The sequence below is a fragment of the Diprion similis genome, chromosome 6, assembly GCF_021155765.1.
Source record: "Diprion similis isolate iyDipSimi1 chromosome 6, iyDipSimi1.1, whole genome shotgun sequence".
Taxonomy (NCBI): domain Eukaryota; kingdom Metazoa; phylum Arthropoda; class Insecta; order Hymenoptera; family Diprionidae; genus Diprion; species Diprion similis.
This window is the reverse complement of record NC_060110.1, coordinates 12,598,519-12,622,161: the sequence shown is the minus strand read 5'-3', so window position 1 is coordinate 12,622,161 and position 23,643 is coordinate 12,598,519. Positions and strand designations below refer to the sequence as shown.

Sequence of the window (23,643 nt, the reverse complement as noted above, 5' to 3'; positions counted from 1 at the left end):
AGAATCACTCGCGTGTACTTCCAGGGGAAGGTGCAGGGTGAACGGCGGTGGTGGTACACGTCAATTCGAAGCTGCGAAACGCGTTTGTGCCGCAGATGTGAATATTGGAAAGCACTACTGTGTATGAAAGCGGTATTGGCACCGTTCAGAGATATCTGCAAGCTATCACCTCCCCGCCGAGCCACCCCGCCACGTCACGTACCCTTAGAAAAATACTCCAATACATGGAATTCAATCGAGTTCCTGAAAAATTGCGTTCTTAGCCAGCTTTGTGTATCGTAGGAATATATAGCTGTAGCTTTTCATGAACTGAATTTTCAATTTAGACGTTCTCTGTAAATGTGATTGATTGTCTGATTCGATGGTATGTTCAGTGAACATGAGTAAAAATTTGGCAATTATTAATATGTTACTGTTACTAGTGACATAGTATATTGTATCGTTGACTGTGTTTTTTACAGAAATGGATTATAATACGAGGAAGTATCGAAAAAGAAATTAAACAATTTGGCACGAAATGTGACCGCGCCAATAGTTGGAATATGGTTTTTCGTGGTATTATTGAAATTTTATACTGTATTTATTTGATGCATCATTTTTTTAGGTTCTGAATACGTAATCTTACCTTACCAGGTACATCAATTACATTGAAGTCTATCGAAAAAAAATGGAGTTTCTTTGGTCTATTGCGAGCGAGTATTCCTTTAATGTCGAAATATTGAGTCAATTCGTGAAATATGCAATGTAGATGTGCACTTAAGCTTACAAAGCCTTTTTCTAAACAGAATGTGCATTAGGTGACCCTTGAAGGCTTTCAAACCAATTTTAAAGTTTTCGATATCATTCATCATATCGCTCAAGAAATTTGATCTTTTAGTCTGTTTTTATTGGCGCTACGGACGCACGTGTGTATTGAACGTCGAAAATTTCATCAAAACAGTGAATGAATACTCGACTACGTAAACCTTTTCCCTATTTCTTTCAGAAGATTGCTGAACCAATTCTAGGGACATAGCTGCATCGAAGTTACATTTGCACGCGTGTTAATCAGAGTTTGGAGAGTTTTTTTTTTCGACATCATGGTCCAGTAAAATCGTATGTAAAAATAATGGGAGGATGACGTAGCCCGAATGCATACTGAAATCTAAAGCCTAATTTCCTTGACTTTTCCCCAACTCTTCCAAACACTAGAAAATTCCCTGTGTCTTCTCTAACTCCCTAGTTTTCTAGTGTCAGTACACATTCTGCGGGTACTGTTCAAGTGTAGAATATATGAGAATTTTATTTACTCCTGAAACTTTTTCTATCAGTATGATAATATCGCCGAGACGGCGAGAGGAATTCCGTGTTTCACGCAGCATAGGTGATCAGTCATTTTCCGGATTTTTTCAAGCCACTCGAGCGTTGCCGGAAGCATTTCAGCGTAAAAAGTCACCGTCAGTCGTTTCTGATTCACCCCCTCGCATAAAGGCCAGGGTCGTATTGATGGGGAGGTACATTTGGAAGCCCCTTTCGAGTTTCTACCCCTCGTGACAGGCCCAAGGCGACATAAATCCGATCCGAAATTCAGCGCTTGTATCGAGTCGTTAGAAAATCGAGGCTATTCCAAAGCAGTCTAGAATATAGAAATTATATTTCTGCGATGTGCTCCGTAAAATATAATAAAGAGAATGATATGATTCACAAGAATACAGAGGGCATCCGTTCATAATTTCGCACTCCTGCTGAAATAAATTCAGTTTCAAACTTGATGTTCGATCAACTTACGTCCAAGCTCGCCATACTTCTAGCACAAATCACTCAATTCTGATGCGTACTGGAAGAAATTCCCATGCTAAGGTCCGGCTGCAGCTCTACTTTAGGTAGAAATACGCAAATGTATATGTCCAGTTACCCGAATCCTGCAATCCGACCCTTCCTTGTGTCCGTGACTTTATGAGCACTCACGCATCTTTGGGAATAAGGTAGCCCGCGACGTGCTTAGCTATTCTCGAAAATTCTTGGAGCTCATAATTTTGGGTGCGGCCATAACACTTTTACTGTATTCTCTACGGTTGAGGGCTGTCGAGGGCAAAGTAACGTGGGTTTGTAGGATATGAAGTAGAGCTACTACTTTTTCGAATATCCGGATTATCCGAAGAACCCGGATCCAGCGGGTCCAACGCTTCAATGTCGGATATCGGGACTATCTGGATAGTTCAAGTACTCGAGCACCGGGGTATTCGTACTATTCGAATTATCCGAACAATCCGAATAGTTGGAGCACTTGATTTATGACTTGATTTATTTGGATCCTTAAACTATGCGAGTAATACGAATAATTCGGTTTCCCACACCGGGTTCGTGTTAAGATTGTTGTAGTGCTATAGTATTACAGCTACTTGCAAATTCATTACAGATTTTCTACGCATAAGTGGAGCAAGAGTACAATTTCTATACAGGAAAGTGGAATTGCCATAGATTCCGTCTGAATTCGACAGCTATAACTCACGAACTTATAAAACTGTTGCAAGAATCCATAACTGTTTCTCAAATTACTTTAAGTTATAGTATGAGCGTAATTTATTTGCAAATTTTGTACAAATTGTTCTAGACATATTCACTATCTGGATACTCATTTTATTCGCATATCCGAATTATCGGACTATCCCGATTTAAAATTTTATCTAACGCAACCGAATTATTCGGAACCCCAAATATCCTGGCTTGGATCCACATGTAAGCATTATTATAAAGCGTGAATAATATGATTAGGATGGACAATACATACGAATTATCGATAAGACGCTTTGGGTAAGAAGGTGAGATGGCAAGAGAGAGAGAGAGAGAGAGAGAGAGAGAGAGAGAGAGAGAGAGAGAGGGAGGGATGATAAAATAGAAAGAAGGAGAGTAAACAAGGAAACGGAAAAGATCGCGGGTGGATAGTCGAAGCTTTAGATGACGAGGCCTCCCTTCCTGTTGACAGTCAACCGAGGTGGACTGAATCACGATATTTGACGTAATAGAAGGGAAATGAAAATCATAATCCGGAAACAGAGAAGATAGAATAGGACAGAGATATTTGGCAGTCACGATTCTGTGAACACCGCTCTGGAACGATAAAAAAATTTGCGACTCAACATACGAGATATCAAAATATTTCCGGCCTAATTTTCGGTCGCTAATTGCACTGTTTAATTTCTGGGTTAAGCAGGCACTCAATATACGTACAAAAACTTCCTTTTTACCAGATCGTATTGGTTAAATTGAACATGCTTCTCTACTTTTATTCTTCCTGAAATGATGTAATAGTCCGAGAGCTGTGGGACCAACAATGCAACAAAAATTTTACAGAAGCTGATATTTTAATATTACAGTCAATAGAGAGGTGTCCATGTTTTTCTTGTTTTAAATACCTTAAACTATTTGTACGCAAAATTTTCGATTTTATAAAATACTTTCACCGGAGAAATTTTTTTCATGAATTTTTTTCGATGAGTTTAGCGCACTGCTGACGTGCATTGTTTCAATATTTTGCAGATTTTCTATCTTCACATAGTTTCTTAGGTGTTTTATTATCCACTTTCGTAATTTTCAGATCTTATAAAACAGTTGCAACGAATCGCCTACGATTCAAATAAGTATTATTATATAAAGCCAAATAAATGCAGAAAAGAAAAGTTTAAAATTCGAACGTAACGGCAATGGCGTAGCAGTTTCCCGCGCTGCGATTTGAAATATGCCGCCAAGCTCGATATCGAGATAGTTCCGAGGTCGAAGACTCGCTAGTCACAAGCAGTCGAGTGTTTATCGATAACGGTGTGACTCTGCCTTCGGTGTGTGATACCGAATGTAAACATGGCTGCGGAAACCAGTGAAGGTTTGCCAATTTCACCGTCCGAAAAATCGTTGACGAGTAGCATTTTATCCGACGATAATGACAAAAGTGTTTCGCGATCGCCGTCCAGTTATTCGATTCGGGAAGACAGGTGGCCAGACCTCGTCGTCTCGAGGCCTCGGAAGTTGGACGCGTGGTGGACACCGAGGCGTAAGTAGGCTGCATGTCATTCTGTTTACAAAATTTTTATTTTTAACAACAAATGAGGAGAAACGACAGCAAAAAAACTAAAAAAGAAAGAAAAATTTCAAATCTCCGTTCACCTTGGAGGTGACTCGCTGTTATTGGCACTCGATGATGCGATTTTCTGGCCAATTAAGAAGAGCGACGGCGATGCCGCCGCGCCGACGCCACTGTGCGTCTGAAGCGCGTGGCAATTGTTTTCGTCGAGTCTCGGAGTCGAGACTGTAGTGAGTGAGCGTCGCGACGCCAGGTAGCGACTCTGCACGGCTCGTCGGAATACCATGTTGGTTTTTAAATCCACTGACAGTGGACGATCGGAGTGTTTTTCGCGGGTTTTCAGGAGCGCGTGTAACGCGGTCTATTCGTATCCTATGCCTACGAAATTGAATTGCAAAAAAACTGCACCGTATAGTAGAGGATACACGGTATTTATTTTCAGTATATTTGTGATTGAAAAACTTTTACTATTTTTACACTTTTTGTAGAATTCTTGTACGCTGTTATATTTTCCTCATTTTCATAGCATCGGATTGGAAATTTGAAAGATTTTTCATGTGGCGGTTTATTGATAGAATTATTGATTATTCCAATTAATTTATAGACATTAACTACTGATTGGAAGGTGTAAATAAATTATTTAAAAAGGTTTGAATCAATATCTTTTCGATTAAGAATCCAATCTCGAATATTATACGAAGTTAAATTAATATTCGTGGTTCACAGATTTCATTACAAAATTGAATATCTCGTACGATTTTGGACGATTGCAGTCCAACTATGAGGCAAAAGGTAAATAACGAAATATCGATATAGCGTACAAATATGTCTAATCCAAATTCGATATTATGTCGCATTATTTATGGGTTACGGGACGTTATGTTTGACCTTTGAAAGATGAGGACAAAATTTATTTTCATGCCGTGAATTGTTTGCATAGCAAATAAGACGAAAATGAAATGGACGAACGGGATTTCAGTGATTTGTTACATTTGCGGCTTGCTTGGTATGGAATGAATAAAAATTTAGTTTCGAATTGGTATTGTGGCATGTCGTAGTACCTAATATAAAAGAAGTACTAAGCGATATAACACCAGACACAACACATTCTTACACCAAAAAACATTAACATGGGTATACACAATATATATTGTTTCTGTGTAACTTTACATATCATTACTGCTTAGTGCTGCTTTGCCGCTAATATCATCGTAAATTTCATGCTGGTACTAACTTAAGCTGCAGGATTGGAAATCTAGAAAATACAAAGAAGGTGTTGCATACAAAGAATGAAAGAGATTAGTTGACTTGGCCAAATATGGTGAAACCAGTATATTTTTGATGTAAAGAAATTTCACTCCATTCGAAGAAATGGGCATTTGGTAAGCGAATTGCGTCATTTAACGAAGCGCCATTTATTTGACTCGATTGAAAAATATTTGAGGCAAACAATTCTCATGACTAATTGTAAATGTGTTTGGTGAATTTATATTAATACTTTCTCTGTGTGTGGAGCAACCGAAAAGACTCCTCATACGTTTGGTGGGATCAATTTTAGAAAATATGAATACAAGCAACTGGTCAGTGTAAACCCAAACTAAAAAAACAAACTTTATTCGCCACTAAAAAAAGGAAGAAAATCTGTACTCTCTATCTTGAATTTTTCTTTTTCGCTTTCTGTTGCTTCCTTGATACTTTATTACGTCCTTTTTGTCGATAGTAACCCTTTTATGCAATTCTTATACATGTAATAACAATTCTGCCGCGAAGATTAATAATAGTTGTAAAACTGAAACCTATACTTTCGCTTTAAGGCACAGTGGTGTGAAAAGTGATTGAAAGATTGAAGTCTTTTTCACACAAAGTGAATAATTCGAGGCCTACGCAAAGGTTCAATATAGGCAGATAGGTATATTTAGAAAATACCGAGCAGAATAAAGCCGGTATAATTGTTAAAAGCTCAAGTCCTCGAATTCTACAAGAACTTTTTCCGGTCTCTGGACCAATTACAGGAATACCCGTGTGTAATGAATCGCTGGAAAACCGATTGTCCAAGTTTTTTTTACTTCAGAGTATTAATAATCCCATGCAAAAACTACTGACAAACAGATCAATGGCACTGCATCTGCGTACCTATTATAACCAACACGATGTACCACCATATTTTATTCGGTTAGAATTATGAAAGCATAAACAAATCTTTTATACCCCATTACTGACTTTTCAATGCCAATTTCCGAAACTGTGGATGTTGCCTACCCTCATTGTTCTACCTTGCCGACTGAGTTACCCCAAAGCGGTCTGACTGCTTCTGAATTGTGTCTAACGAAAGCAGCACCCTACAAGGCCAGTGTTGGCGGTATTATTGATTAACGTAGGTGGAGGCAAAGTCGGTGCGAAAATCAATAATGGGCAGCCCCTTTGCCTCTGGCCATTTTCGCCGGGAATTGAGCTGTCAGAGTGCATACGAAAGATTTGAGTATTAGACCTTTAGGTCGGACGTCCGCTCGTTGCAATGATAACAATTGCAATAAGGTCAAGACTTCATACCAGTCCGTGAAAGGTTGCGCAAAAGAAAACAATTCGTCTTTAGAGACTACTTTTCGTACACATCGCTAATCCGCGTTGCAGTGAAATCGTTGCAAAACATAATTATGGGATTCTTCGGAGTTACCGAAGGGAAGATGTTAAATGAAACTACAAGCAAAGTACGGAGTACGGATAACACGTGGTACCAGTGACTTTGGAGAGTGTGCCGTTCGTTTGTTGTTGTTCAGTTTTTTTCCGCCAACCGTTTGGGACTTAAACCGAGTAAATCTCTGACTGCTCAGAAATATAAGTCCCAAAGAAGTGGGCTCCATTTCTGAACGTCATACCAGGATATCCAGGAAAGGAAGCGACTGCTGGAGGACTTCGTACCAAAGACGCGTAAGAAGTACACGGATATTGCGAAAAGTCAAAAAGTGGTCGACGGTGACGCCATAAAACCCGGTCGATATCGAGAACTAGAGGGCGCCTTGGACGAATTCCTATGCGACAAGAATCTCAGACCGGCGTGAAGCTGCGGCCTTTCAGCGAACATCATCACGGGGGCGGCGGCGGCGGCCACGACGACGGGGTAATGATCGAACAAGACATGGCCGGGGCCCAGGACACCATCTACCTGTGCAACTTCCGGGTATCCGTAGACGGGGAATGGCTTTGCCTGAAGGAGCTCCAGGACGTCGAATTTTCGATGCAGGACTCCATGCAGCGTTCACCGTCACCTCCGTTGCCGCTTAGCGGTACAAACCACCATCACGATCGACACCGTCACCAACGACACGAAACTCCTTCGCTTTGCGACGCACTCATGTCCAGCTCGCCACCATTGCCACTCTTCTCCAGCTTCTTGTGTCTGTATTATTATTTGCACTGGAATAATCGCGGAGCAATATAAGGCTGAAGCTCTCGGAATCAAATTTGAATCCGAGGCTGAGAGACGAGAAGAACGTTCATGAAAAAATCACCCTCAACACTGTTTGTGACAATGATATAGTGAACACGAATCATACGGAATATCCATACTGTGCAATAAAAATAAGATTGAAAAATGTTGAAAAACACAAGTTAAGGTAGCGACAGTTTAAGGAAAGGTTTCGTAGAGAAAATGGTATAAAATTATTCAATTTTTGTATTCTTGACTGGAATCTTATGTTTCTGAATTCATTTTACTCGCTAACCAAGTCCTCATAAATTGATCGGAAAACGATTAAGAAATCTTATATTATAGTATAGTTATAGCGCGAAAATGCAATTGATGACGAACATCAGTTTTTATGCCATATTTATACAGAAATATAATTTTTTCCACTTTTGGAAGTAATTATCCGTGAAATTTGTTTCAGGCAATTTCTGCAAATTTTTATGGTGGAAAAAATAGGCCCAATAATATAAAGTTGGATAAGGACATCGGAGTTTGATCGTTCAGGACGCTATAACTGTAAAAACTTTTCTCTAACTGTTGATAGCTTGTGTTATTCGGATTTGCTACGTATAGCAGGGATGATATTTTAGTCGTGTTCACTATCGTTGACGCATACAATATTGCTGGAGATTTCTGAACCGGTTTTTTCTCTTTTCCTAACTTGCGATTAGGACGCTTTAGCATTCTTAATAGGCGCTGTATTTTGATTGCAAAATTCTGGAACCGATTCATGAGGTAGACGATTCTAATTGGACTCAATCAATCACCTTTAAATTTTTCTGTAGAAGCTGTACTCATCGAAAAGTAAAAGTATATAACGTTCAGCCTGTCGCTATTTTTTTGTTTCTTCAAAACGTCTTTTCAAACTTTCACTTTCGTTTCACTTCATTTTTTCTCGTTATCTTCCCTAATCAATCGCCATCACGCTTTCATGCAAGGGTGAGTTTCAAAACTCCGAGTGAAACTCGTTTTCTCACTTTGCACTTAGTTTGGGTACTCGGTAAAGGTTGACTAGCTTCAGCTTCGACATATCTTATTCTGCCTTGTTCGAATTAATTTTTTGCATGTCATTTTAAGTAATCGTAATAAACGTTGTGCTTCGGCCCGCGTCATTCCAACACATGGTCAATTGGATTTGAAACTTTATTTCCTGGGTTCTTCATTTGTACAGTTGTTTACACAATTTGACGCTGAAGCTGCATTGCGCGTTGTAAAATCATATCTGCATTGGCTTGCTTCGCAGTATTTCGATTTTCGTAAGATTATTTTCTCGCCGCATGTGATGGCAGCATTTAAGCGGTGGCTTTGCTTCTCGAATCGATTATGTAAAATGCGGGACAATTCGCCAAATCTTTGACTCTAAATACACGGTCTATATTTGAATACCTGCAGTTCCAAGACAGTCATACACGATTTAGAGAGTATCACGGCTTTTCGAATTTCTGACAAAATTTTAACGACGGAGAAGATAAATAAGCTCAGTTTAGCTGTGATCCTGACATTTCGGATTGGGCAATTTGTTATTTTTACAGCACGAGATCCAGTGATTATTGAACGAAGCAACCTAGTCAATATTTCGAAGCTGATCGTGAAGGAATTGATTGAGACATCTCTGAAATATGGACGTATGCTGGACTCGGATCATATGCCTCTGCAGCATTTTTTCATCGTTCTCGAACACGTCCTCAGACACGGATTACGGCCTAAGAAGGTATGGCTGCAAGCTCAACGCAGTCTTGTCAAAACATAATTGACATCAGAAAAATAACGAATTGAATTTCCAGGGACTCCTTGGCCCGAAAAAAGAACTCTGGGACATTCTTCAACTTGTGGAAAAATACTGTCCCGAAGCACAAGACATCACCTCAAGTATCCGCGACCTACCGACCGTTAGGTATCAATCAACCTTATTCGCAAATCGGTGAAAGACAGTCTCGAATAACCTAAGGATGTTTTTTTCGCGAATTCAAGTGGAAACTCAACTCAACTGGTATAATAGTGATTTTATCCTCAAGGTCCTGATATTTACAGGACGGCGATGGGCCGAGCACGAGCTTGGCTGAGGATGGCGCTGATGCAAAAGAAACTTGCGGATTACCTAAAAGTGCTAATCGATCACAAGGACGACATTCTATCTGAATACTTTGAACCGGACGCACTAATGATGAGCGACGAAGCCATTGTTGTAATGGGTTTGCTGGTTGGCCTCAATGTTATAGACTGCAACTTCTGTGTCAAGGTTAGTGTAGCGAAGCCTGGCAGCGAGAGATAGAGCCGTGTAACTTGTCTCGGTTCATCCGATGCTAATTATCTTGGTGGGTATCGATTGCGGGGAACAGGAAGAAGACCTGGACTGCCAGCAGGGTGTAATCGACTTCTCCCTGTACCTGAGAAGCAGCAATCACATTCCAGGCGAATCACCGGACGACGAACTGGAGAACGACAACATGACCACTGTTCTCGACCAAAAGAACTACATCGAGGAGCTTAACAGGCATCTAAAGTAGGACCAAGACTGTTTGTACCTAGTATCAGTTGGATGGAAATTCGATAGATTTCGCATGATCTTGAGTGATGAAATCGTATTTCAGTGCGACTGTAACGAATCTACAAACAAAGGTCGAATCTCTTACCACGACGAATGCTCTCATGAAGGAAGATCTGGCAATCGCGAAGAACAATATTCTCTCACTCCATGACGAGAATAGGCAACTGAAAAAAGAACTTGGTATCGAAGTCAAGGATCCAAACGAGGTACGCGTCATCACTGACACAAGAATGATTTGAAGATGTCTCCGTATTAACAGCCTCCGCTTTATTTCAGAACGGAAAAGCACCCGTCAAAATCACTGAGACTACGTCGGAGATAGAGGAGTTGAGAAGTAGGCTAGAAGTGGAAAAAAAGCAAAGGCTTGAGGCTGAAAGGGAGTTGGAATTACAGGTTCGTAACGTTGGTCCAATCTAATTTCCATTCCAGCCGATATCTGATGTTCTCTTTTCAAAATATGTGAATTCTGGAAAGAAACCTAAAACATTTTATGGAGTAGGTTAGCATGAAGTCGGAAATGGAGGTTGCCATGAAATTGTTGGAAAAAGATATTCACGAGAAACAGGACACTATAATATCTCTGAGAAGGCAGCTGGATGACATCAAATCGATCAATTTGGAGATGTACAAAAAGCTGCAGGTGACGTAACAATATGTCTTTAATTTTAAATAATGATTACATTTCATATTCCACAGGTGATAATTTCTGTATCGATGCATAATCCGTATTTCACAGTGGCTGTATCCTCAATTCAGTCTTATCCGATCTGTCAACCTCAATAACTCGTGAAGCTGAATGAATGGTTCCTCGCGATCTTGGTCTCTCATTTTAATAATTCATGGGATGTAAAAGCTTGCTACGTCCATTGAAGGGCTGTGCATTGAAAGTTGAAATGTCTACGTTAGGAAAACTGATTTTATTTTGATCACCTATAACCGTGAGATCAGGCATCTTGCACAGAGTTTAACTTTTAGCCCCACATCATGATATTCACGCTCTTTGCGTATTACCAGCTCTTTGATCGACGAATCATGCATTGTGTTTGAAATGGATGAGGACACCTATTGCAAGTTGGAAACGTGAAGATAGAAAATACCTTAGGAAAATGTTGTCCGGCGACACGAAAAGCGCCATTTTGCTCGAGCCGTGTTTTGAAAATTCATTACTTGCCTGTCTCGATGTTTGACTTGTAGGAGTGCGAGCACGAGCTGACGCAGAAGGGTGAGATGGTGAGCCGGCTTCATGCCAAGACGAATCAGATCGGAAAGTTACTGAACAACCTCGAGAAATACAACCATCTAATGAAAGATGCGGAATGTGGTCGGAGTCCAACAACTCCAGTAACCGGATCTAAGTCTTTTGTAAAAAATAGTCCTACCTCGCCTAGGGTGTCAGTCGGCGAACTCGCTCGGTTCCAGCAGTCGGATCCTAATCGGACAGCCAATTCGGAAAAAGTACCGAGAGAAGCTTCCATCGAAGAAGCGAAAGATTGAAGCGTTCTAGGGTTGAGCTTTTCGCTTCTTGTTTCTTACTCTTCGTTTTCGTTTTCCTTACACAACCAATTCTTCGTGACTGTTTCGCGTTAATTTGGTTCAGTTTGCATTCAAAGTTTAAAAACGTAAGGCTCGACAGCGGAGCTTGTAACAAAAATCAACGGATATTCACTTTTAGTATCTCTTACCAAAATTAAAACGGCCACAATTAGTTCGCCGACAATGAGAATTTTTCAACGCTTTTCCTCGTACGTGCTTTTTTTTTTGTTTTTCAAACAATGATTTCAGTTATATCTTTGCAACGGTACGTTGCTATGTAGCAGGTGCTTTGTTCTAGGGATTTTATTATTGATTGTTGGGGATTCTATGCTTCCTCGCGAACCATTTTTGGACTTATGTTTTTCTTGGTACAAGTGTTTTCGGCTAATTCCAGATCCATAACTTTATCTTGATACGTGATGCTTGAAGCTTATAAGAACGAATTCTTGGTTGGATTGGGGCTTATGGCAAATCAATCAGAACAAAGTAACAAGCAATTAAGTTATTATATTGATTTGCTGAAAATCAGTTGTCCTTTATCCGATTAATGAATTTTGTCTAATTTAAATAAAACTGATTGTGAGAAAATTTGGCTGTGCCGTTATTTGCATACTGACTTCGCTGGATTTGAAGTATTCGCAGTATGAAACAGCGAAACGTTATTATTTTGCTATGGCTACATCTAATTTGTTTACATCGAGAGGAATATTAGTTTGTAATTGTATCACAGAAATGTGATGTTATGTTCCGATTGTTTTTCAGCTGTATCCGTACTCGGTTCATATTTTGGACGCACATGATATTAGGCACAGCATCTATACTCTGAATAATTAGTTTTAAATCTATAAATTTAACGTGCGCTGAAGCAAGGAAATTATAATGAATGTTTCTAAAATATTCCCAGCACGGTTACAGCAAGACGTTACCATTGATGCTATGAAACAAATTGTTTCAACGATATACTTAAGAGAGATTTATTTCAGGAGTGTGAGGGCTCGCTTAAGCATAAGACAGAACTGATCAGTAAGCTGGAAGCAAAGACACATTCCATGACTGAGACCATTCAGAAAATGGATGAGAAGTATGTTTACATATTTTTACTAATATCACTAAAATTCATGTACCCTATGCTATTCTTTGTTTCCGGCAATTTTTCTTGTGGTGTTTCTTTGTCCCTGGGGGCGAACAATTGTTGCCATCCTATACCATGTTTTTCAAGGGCCACGGCATCGCCAATTATCAGTGATGGTGTCATATTGCATGGAAGTTAACGATAATAAGATAAGAGTGAAAGTGCGTGTATTGTTAATATTTCGAAGATGAATATGCTGGGAATATTTTTGTTGTATGATAAAATTAGATATTAGACGTCTCTAGTCGAGTACGAGCTTCGATTTTTGACGACTCTCATTCATATTTAAATTTGAAATACGTGCCTGAATTCATTCTAGTCTAAACTTGGGTGAAAAATTCGTGCCCACTCCACAGACAGTCTGAGTTAATACGCTCCTGCTTCTTATTTATTAACAGATAACTCTGACACAACGTTGATGATAATTATGATTCTAAGATAGCTTAACGATATAATGCAAGAGACAGAGGGACGATGACATGCACGATTTTTCGCTTACAGGGTTTGGTTGATTTCTTTCTTAAATGTCTTACTTGCTTATGGTGAATATATGAATAGGGCTTTGACTTCCCTGTTACCTTGCAATTAACCATTGGTGTCGGTGTACATGTAATAATCAGCCTGTAACCTTGGAACAAGTATTTCATCCGCGCCGCACTTGATGATCGATGACAGGGATGAATAATTGTTGAATGATTAATTGAGAATGATCACAAGAAAGCTGTTTCAATCGATATTCGATTTGCTGTACGATGATCCATTGATATGAGTTATTCACTTGCTTTTGACCGAACGGGCATTGCGTACATCGTTTACCGTTAAATTGCGCTATCAGATAATACATATTATGGTATAAATACTAAATATATTTATGTTCCAGTATTAAAATTGTGATAAAAAACCGAAGAGAGTTATTATTTTATTTAAGTCTAATTAGGTAGTCTGCGTATAAACGTAGTTATGTGGGTTACATACAAGATGTTGTACTGTTATTTTCATGTTAACTTATGCGGATGATTTTCTTGGATAGAAATTGTTTCGATCATTTGTGGATCTTGCCACTCGATGTTTCTCGGCCAATAATAATACAAACGAATAACGGTGTAAGGATGCAGTAACGCAATTTTCTAATAACAATTGTACGTATATTCGTTATGTTCGCTAAAGTGCCACACACGAATATATATGTATACGTATATATACATACCTATATATCAAGCGATCAGCAATATAACTCATAATGACACCACGTGTGCTTGTATAAGACTAAACAAATAAAACATTAATATATAAAACATACCGCATTTGATTATCCTAAGGCTGATGGTCGAATTAGATCGTTTTCTCTGTCCGTTGTACGCTTCATACTTGCGTCGGATTAGAATATGGCAAATAAAACTTATTTTTCTACCCCCAACCCTTCCGAGACATAATTTTTCAGAAGCATGTAGATTGTGTAAATTGAAAAAAATCCACGTCAGGAGATAACGGTCTTAATTTTTTTTTTGTTACAAGCACGTCCATATTAGAGTTGTCAGATAATTTTATCCTCGGCGGATAAGGTAAGTTAAGAGTTTGTCTATTAGGTGCAGCTTTCCCGAAGTAAATTTACTACGCAAGCTGGATAATTATGAATATTAGTTCAATGAATCTAAAAAATTACGAGAAATCAACACTCGGTAGCGTCTGAACATGAGTTATTGTCTTAGAGTGCATTAATCAACGGAACAGTCAGAAATAGAACCTGTAGATTACTGTAGATCAATGATTTTTTCAAATCTGAGTTCAAACTTTCGTATTTAGCTAATCAAATAATAAAAATGCACTTTCATTAACCGAAGGTCTAAATATATTAAATTCAAATAACCCGTGTGGTCAGTTTTCATCAACTCCAGTCATCTGTAATATCTCATGTGAATAATCGACGTTACAAAGGATTCAATCATTGTTGAAATTGAGAAACGCGAGTTGATTTTCACGAGTACTCTAAATTAATTTATTCTCTAAGAGCTTTTCCAAAGCTGTTTCTGTCGCCGTCAAAATGCCCAGTATCTGATTATAGTGAATACCATCTACTGGTAGAGATCAGAAAACTAATAAACAACAATCGGCTAGTTCAGCATAAAATAGAGGTTGATTGTCGATGCATCACACGTTCAGATCTTATAGATTAGACATAATTTCGTATGAATTTATTCTGAGTGATCGATTGGATAAGTCAATTCATTTCTGGTATAGAAAATCTGGTTTTATCACAAGGCGTCTTGATTGGAAAATGGTTTATTGACGGACGTGACACGAACACTGATGTCAACCATAACAATTGTAGAACATTTCGTAAAGCGGCTGAAAGATTATGGGTTTTTCACAATAAATTGAATTTCATATATCGACATAAAACTTTTCTTTCATCCCATGCTTGCAATCCCATAGGAGATAGCAATTTGCTGCGAAGTTCAACGTATAAGACAAAGTCGTTGTATTTGCTAGTCTGACTGATCGAAATAACTTTTAAGTGCAAATAATTAATTGATCATTAAATAGTTTCTGAATGCAGTTAACTTCGACTATTACTAATTAGTCACTATTGCCGCGAAGTTTATTTAACGAAAATATTTTAATTGTTACATGAACGCGTTTTATATACTGTAAATTCACTACCGTCTATTGGATTCTATCTCATACATGAACCAAGTTACTTTAAACGTAAGTCAATTAAGTGTACCAACCAAGTTTTTCTATATTATTCTCTAAATACAAGACGTTCGATTTAATTCCACTGTCAAATATAACTGCCAAGATTTCGTGTACGTGTCGTTTTTGTTTTTTCCAATCCATTCATATCAGTAACGCGCAGTTAAGTCTAACTACTGATTAGAAAATAATATTTCGAACAGTAACCGGTACCAAAATTGATTAAATATCATTCAATTGTCCGTGGATTAATCATAGACGTTTCATCTGTCATCTGTTTTTGTCCCAACTGGCTTTACTCTCCAAAAGCATGAAACCCGATCGCAGCCATAAAGATGCAAATGAACTTCCGAAGCGAATGAATACATCACCGATAATTGTCACGATCCCGTTGCGTTCCGTTTCATCGTCGCCCTTGAAACCCCCGTTGAAATGCACGCGATTGAATCAAAATGTATCAAGGATTACCTGTAATTCACGTTGGCCAGATGCAAGGTGTTGGAAGGCATCCGTTCCGGTGCCGAGGAACGAGCTCGAGTCGTCGGGGCGGAAGCTGCTCAGCGCGAGGCTTGGGCCAGCGGTGTCGAGGGGGAGCTCAGGATAGAACGAGAGTGGAGAACCGCCCTTCAGGAGACCTCTGTCAAGGACCGGGAAAAGATATCACAGCTTCACCAGGAGGTTGATCAGTTGAAGCAGGTTTCCGAGGTAAATATTATACGTTTGCACAAAGAGGCGTTGAAATTTGTCCCCGAAAAACGGAACAAGATCTTCTTCAGGGGCTGGCGAATTCTAGTTGAATCGAATCGAATCTGATAGTGATACAACTCCTTTAAAAAAGCACAGCAATATCACAAGATCTTCAATTAAAACTTAATCATTGGTTAAGGGATCTAGTTGAGTAGATTAAAAAAAATGTAATAATAATAACGATCGTATGTTTGATATTCTAATCGAATCAATCGGATATTTTTTTTTTTCGATAAACCGAATTATCCAAACTTCAATCGAATTAGTCGATTAGTGACGAATCGTCGAACACCGGAATGCAAGTTTTCTACTTGTGAGAAATTCTGTTACTCGTTGCTGCATTGTTGCGGCATCTTTCTGGTTTTAAAAAGAGTTTGAAATTACCAATATCTGATTATCACGAGACTTAATATTACATTTGTTTCAAGCAAATCGAGTGTGCTCATGAGTTAAACACGAATGGCAGATAACAGTTTTCTAGTAAATTTCTTTATGAAAACGGGCCAATTTGTTACTTTAAGAACGATTTTTCTCATCCTTTGTACAAGAAAATAAAAAGCAAGTTCAAACAAATGATCGTTCGTATTTTTAAATTTGGCCAACAATGAGGCGGTATTTCACAATTTGACTCGGAGATTGGAATTTTTTTTTTTTTCTTCTTTTTCTAATGCACACGTATTTTGATCACGCGATTCGATTCTTACTCTGCAGAAATTCTTGGCGTTGCAAGAGGAACACTACGCCCTCAAGGAGATTTGTACGGAACAGGAACGAACGCTCGAAGAACTCGGAGGACAGCTGAGCTCTGCCAAATTGGCAGCTGTAGAATTGAGGGAGGCTGCCGATAGCGTCCAACAATCGCAACAAAACGGTGCTGCTTCCTGGGCGAACGATCGTCTTGTCACACAGTGCAAAAGATGCAATCGAGATTTTAACATCGCGCGAAGAAAGGTAACAAATTTTTCGTATACACGCTGCTTTGCCTGTCATTCATGGTAATTGAGGGTTACTCGACTATGTAGTTGGGCGATGAAAGGTTCCGAAAACCAAGCGATGAAAATTTTTTTTTTTAATTTAAAAAATAGCATTTACAGCCTTTGATCAAGCTTTTTTTATATTCATGTTGCAATTGTGTTTGAATTTTTTTTTTCACGCGACATTTGTACGAAATTCTTGATTAATTGTGAAAATTGAACAAACTTAAAAGTTCGCTAGTATCGACTCTACATAATCTTGCGTTGGAAAAATCTGCAAAATTAATCCTTAGAGTCTTGATCATATTTGATGGATTTGAAATCAGCCGAGTGATCAAAGATGAAGTTACTTGGCAAATTTCCGCAGGCCGTCCGAAGCCTACCTGCTCAGGTGGGTGGTGTTACTACATTATTGAAGTCAGATCAGTCGATATATATTCATGATGACATGCATATTCAGTCATAGAATGTGATAGAGACGTTGTTGCACGGCTTGTAAAATACGTACAGAATACATTTTACCGCATCTTACAGGAGGTAAGTTACCGCATAATAATAAGACCGGGGCGTATCTTTGTTAGTCATTTTTCTCACAGTGGGTGTATTAGCATACTGTTTAATATAGAATAGGCCACCTAAGGTTCCGGCTTGCGAAAGGCGATGCGCTGGTTTCATTCCGCTCGTGGATGCGAGAAAAATACCTAAAACCCAAGGGTGAAAGAGAGAGAGAGGGTAGAAGCCAGGCGCAACCCGCTTCATACCTTTAACACACGAATGGCAGGGAATGCAGGGAACAAATAGAGTGTAAAAATAAAGACGCCGAGGCACCAAGTCACAGCGGGTGTTTCGCAATCCGGTATCATAAATTAGCTCACCCATTACTCGGCGGCTCGCGTTTTCTACTCGCGAAAGAAACTGTGTGACAGAAATTTTCACTGCAGTTTATAAAACGGTGAAATTGGGGTAGTTTTGATTGATTTTCGACTCGTATAACTTCCTTCGCATCTCTTCAGTTCACATAAATATTCATGCATATCGGTAAAGTGTTCAGATCTTCGCACGGATGCAATTCCTGCTCCCAAGGCTATAATTTTGATCTTTGGAATGGCGGAGTTATCTCGGTAATTCCTGCAGCAGCACACAGTCGCGGTTACTACCTCGAATAATTTACTATTGAACGAAATCGAGTGATTGGTGGTGAGTGGTCGGGTAACGTTACCGCAGGTTTGGCTCGGCGATAAATTTGCCTAGCTAAGTGAGGGCCAGCGACTAAATGGAAATCAGGAAGTTGGTAGAAGAGGTAGAAAGAAGTAAGGAAAAAAACAGTTACTAAAAATGAAAAATAAAAATAAGAGGCGAAGCCGTCTCGCGACGACGCCAATTCTAACCTCGGCTCCAATTTCTGCTCCGTGATTTGTGTCGCGCAGAAGTTTATTGCTGAGTCAATGCCCGTTTAGCTAGATAAGAAAACTTTTCACCAAGGAATGATTATTACGAACTTTGTACAAAATCGGAACTTCATCTGTATTATTTTCACAGAAAATTATATTATTCGCTGTTATCGATATCGCGATTTCTTTAATCTGTTGTCTCGATTCTTAACCGCATATTAAAAATGGATTTATTTTTATTCGATTTTTCGGTATGAACGCCAAAAATCTCCTCGAAAAACTTAAATCACAGTAATATAAACACGATTTTCGTTTTATGGGAGAGATTCTAATATTTATCATGTTATCAGGGAATAACTGTCTTCATTTTTTATCTAATGACGTGATAAATATTAGATTTACAAAAGTTTTTGTAAAAAGTTTATATTTTTTGTAGAGCATGAAATTTCCTACAGGATAGTCGGAGGTATTTTTCTTTACAATATATGGTTTTAAAGAAATGACAGTTTGCATAAAAAAAAATTCAAATGCATGCATTTTTCCATACAAAAATTCAACTGCTTGGCGGTGCGTGTCAGAGTTATCAGAAAAATTCGAGGAGTCAGACAGACTTATTTCTATAATGCTGATTATTTTGGGGGTGAGTGCAAAGAAATTCCGATATGACCAACTTAAGAACCAGCCTAATCCTAATATACATAATATATTATTATATATACATATACACACATATATAAATGTCGAAAAGAAGTAAGATTACTTGCAAGAGTTAGCCGTTATATACCTAACCGATTATCACCAACTAGTTATACCTTCTTTCCAAGTTTCGTACTGTAGATTTATTCCGGGTATAAATGGTACTGTTAGCCGATAAGGGTTGGCACTGAAGTCTGGCGGGGTGGAGCAGGGCCGACTTTACCACATTTCGGCCATAAGTCACGTGGATGAGACGGTTCAATAATTAACTTTCGGGAGGGAACTGGTTATCGGAATTATATTATTCGACTTCTTCCAGCGTAATAACACGGGACTCGGAATGTTCATTCCAATATTTAAACGATTCAATTTAGATATCCAGACATTGCGCGATGCTATGTATGCGACTTTTCGCAAAATTCAAGTTCAATATATTTCTCCATCGACACTGTCACGGTCTTTACATTACCTTAATCCTGCGCTTGACAACTTAGGTACTTGCTAGTTTCAACGTGCAAAGAAAAAAGAAAACTTCGATTGTACTTGTCAGTCGTTAAAATATTCCACTCAATGTTATCATATTGGCTCTGATTCTCGTCAGCTGTGTTCAAACTTGGGTATAATTATAATTTTCCCCCCTTTCTCGAGAAGATCGAGCTTCTGCAGAGCCGTAATTTATATTTGATAATTGCTATGCCTCCCGGCAAGCTGAGTTAAAGATGAGTTGTTCAATTTTAACCCCTTTCCAATTGAGTAATACGAAATTAATCGAACGCACAAAGCTCCTCTTTCACTTCCCTCCACTTCGAGAAGAGCCTCCCTCCCCCTCCTCCTTGAATAGAATAATGATAATCGTTGAATTTCATCACAAATTATACAAATTTGATGAAGAAAAGTATTTTCTCATTTTACAGCATCACTGCCGCAACTGCGGTGCGATCTTCTGCAACTCCTGCAGTGACAATACAATCGCACTGCCAAACTCAACGAAGCCTGTTCGCGTGTGTGACGAATGCCACGTTTTCTTGGTTGGCCGATATTCCGTGATGCCATAGCGCTCAGCTTCCGTTGCAACCAACCATCGCCGTTATTTTCGTTAGATTTTAAAGCATTGCATTATGATTCGAGCGCAGCTTTTGGTAAACGGTGCAGGATTATTGCGCCTAAACGAGTGTTACATGTTGGAAATTCGACACCTGGGGAATCCTGATAAACCAGAAATATCGAAGAAATGTTATCCCATCTCGATCCGCACGAGAGATGTTTGAAATTTTGAAGAAACTTCCGTTTCTCAAGTTCACCATTTCCAATCAACTCTCTTGCTCATGTTAACGGATTTATCGGACATGCAGACCTTTCGAGTCGAGGAATTGAGACACATATTTTTTCCACAGGGTCCTATACTATGCATGACAGAATATCCTGCCTTCACAATTTTATGTGATCTGCTTGGTAAGTTGAAGCGCCGTGATTGTAGTTTCGCAGATTTTGACATTATTAATATAATAGAATTGTGCATATAATTATTGATATAATTGTAGCTTAAAAGTTATTTGCTATGACAAAAAAAAAAAAAAAATATATATATATATATAGATACTTATTATTATAAATATTGTTCTGAAGAAAATTAAATTTTTATCTTAGAAACGCCTTGAGGAAAGTAAATGGATCATATTAATAAGAAATTTATCCGGAGAAATATTTTCATACAATAATTTTAACAATTCTAAAAGCATCCAGATAACTAACTGAATATTGAATTCCGTATAAACTTTATTGATGTAGTTTGCATATTGAATTACTATATACACATAGATTTAGAATAATGAACAGAGGCTAAGTTTTCATGTACAGAACTTTTTATGCAAAAAAATCAAAATTACACGTGATGCCCTTGTGTTGGATGGTTAATTTCCTGCAAGTGTAACTTTCAACCGATACTAAATTCAACACATCAAGTAATGGCATTACACCGTCTTAATTATATCTGCAGAAGTACCAGCGTCACAAGTGTGCCATCTTGCGATGTGCTTCCGAATGAAAATCACTTGAAATGTCTCGGAGAAATTTATACACCTCTTATACCGAGGAAATTAAAGTCAGTCTGCAATAAACTTGACCGTTGTATAACTGCGCATAAAACTGCATTACGATTCATTGCATGTATTAATAATTTTTTTCGCCAAAAGATAATTATACATTATATGAGGTATATGTATATGCTGCAGAATTTATAATTGTTGAATAAATTTCAAAAGCATCCGCATAATTAATTTCACCGATTAGCAACTGCAGATGGTAAAATTCACACGGATTATTGTACGATTTCAAAGTACATTAATATACCCTCAAGTGCTGTTGACGATGCACTGAAATTAAGGCGAGACGAAAGCATGCGATGTCCACTAAATTCGATGGCCGCAAGACTGGCTATTATATTTATACGCAATAAAGATCAGTTCCTCTGTATCCGGCACATCTTCCCTTATTGTAATAAAAATAAAGCTCGAGATAAAAAGTGAGTTGATCCGAATCCCTCCGATAATCGATACTGCGGTACGTAGGTATGCATATAAATACACATACATATATATGTAAAATAAATCGGCGATAATATTCGATTGGTAAATAATGGCCTGCGATAGCATTGCGATGCAGGTCATACGCGTAACGCGTTGTAATGTCTGCCCACTCGATCCAACAAACGTAAATCAGTGTAAAAGTTTAAACTCTAAATCATCATAGCTGGCTCCTCTACTCGAGGTGTAGTGTGATACCATTTGAATAGGGTGTCGCGGTTCATGGATGTGTGAGCGTGTGTGTATGTAACAGATTACGGAGAGGGGTTCGTGCGGCAGCTGACACCTTGGCCAACCATATTTACCTTGACTAATAGTCTTCCTCACCTACCTCGGGCAACTATTTACGACTACTTATCTGGATGCGGATTTACGAAGGCGATAACTTCACAGATGAAAGACGAGAAATCGGAAATGCCAGCGGTGTGCGGAAAATATTAGATACGCTTTTGCCCCGCGTTTTTAACTGCAATGTAGCACGTCTGACAACGTTCAACGAAATTTTCTTTCAATTTAATAATATTTGACGGTACGGATTGCGGCACTGTTGGAGACGTTTGTTTCTCATTTGGCAATTTTTCCACTCTGCGCCAGACTCGGACACGATCAAAGATTCAGGATTCGGCTAATCGTTAATGCGCATATCGAAAGCTGCACTAAAGCCGATGTGAGAAGCTTCGAGAACCAATACGACAATCGCTATACGTTTTCCATTTGTCCGAGCTGAGGAAGTTGAAGTTTATACTGGATTGATTAATACGGTGGCTGATAATTGAGGCAATATTAGAATGTTCTTTTTCACCGTTTAGTTTTGTAAGTTAATATTGAAATTCAATAATGCGTTATAACTTCATTGCGATCATGCGATAATGTTTAATTAGTCAGTATCGCTGTACTGCGCATAGAAACTCTACGCACATTAATTCGTTGAACACTGTAAAATTTTGTTGATTCAAAAATTGTATGCATATACCCTTATTCCGAGTGGAACGCAAAGGGGTTGATAAAAATGTGTATATATACATAATTGAAAATGGTTATTGTAAATATGTAGGTGATTGCAATCTACGCGCTTCATGATTCTCTGTATTCACGATGATGAAAATGATCGATTGTATTGAGAATTGAATAAAAAAATTGTTACAAGTGATAATTTTTAGTATTTTTGGATCCCATTCCCTCATCCCGTGTATCACGGCAATTATGTATCGCGTAATGGATCGCCGGCCACCTGAAATGTGTATGAGATTCATTTTTGACCGTTCACAAAAATAGATATGTAGGTGAGTATCAATCAGACGTACATTGTATGAGTCCATCCATTAGAATATGAAGAATTAAGTTTTGCGTCATTTATACCGAGGAATAAATAATAAAAATCTCCTCCCTCAGACAGAGCTCATCAATTATCAGCAGTAATTAGCTGTGGACTTGTGTACAGCCGAGGTAATTGATCGAACCCCAGAAATAGTCGTAAAGAAGGGAAAAACAAAAATCATAGACTGTAACAGTTTGACGAGAAATTATATTCTGTAACGAATTGTTATCAGTACTGGCGAAATCTGTGATATTAAAATTTCTTTCCACACATTTCATTCTCAGTGCAAGTACCTACGTTACTTTGCATGACGGTCGACAGGAAATATATTCACCTTCGGATTTACAACCACGAATGTGTGAGGCCTACGCTAAATTTAGTGACACTGACAAATTACAATACCTAAAGCGGCACGAGTAATATTCTATGTATATAGGTACCGCAGTATGGAAGAGAATTGGAGTTGCTCAATTATATTCCTGCTGATATTAAGATCTCAAGTCTG

At 38.5% G+C, this 23,643-nt stretch overlaps 1 protein-coding gene across 5 annotated transcripts; it reads left to right on the top strand.

Moving 5' to 3' along the window:
• Positions 1-3,787: 3,787 nt before the first annotated feature.
• On the top strand, positions 3,788-20,812 carry LOC124407356 (RUN and FYVE domain-containing protein 2-like). 5 transcript variants are annotated; one of them, XM_046883421.1, is made up of 13 exons: positions 3,788-4,027; positions 4,784-4,849; positions 9,056-9,234; positions 9,308-9,417; positions 9,555-9,762; positions 9,863-10,026; positions 10,115-10,277; positions 10,348-10,464; positions 10,571-10,711; positions 12,588-12,685; positions 15,919-16,135; positions 16,889-17,128; positions 20,153-20,812. In XM_046883421.1, exons 1-13 carry the CDS (start codon positions 3,838-3,840, stop codon positions 20,291-20,293), a joined length of 2,034 nt encoding a protein of 677 aa, XP_046739377.1. In that variant the 5' UTR covers positions 3,788-3,837; the 3' UTR covers positions 20,294-20,812. The 5 variants fall into 5 exon arrangements, with proteins under 5 accessions (XP_046739377.1, XP_046739379.1, XP_046739376.1 ...); XM_046883423.1 differs by lacking the exon at positions 4,784-4,849 and having other exon boundaries at positions 3,789-4,027; positions 20,153-20,811; XM_046883420.1 differs by lacking the exons at positions 3,788-4,027; positions 4,784-4,849 and adding an exon at positions 6,928-7,452.
• Positions 20,813-23,643: the final 2,831 nt, after the last annotated feature.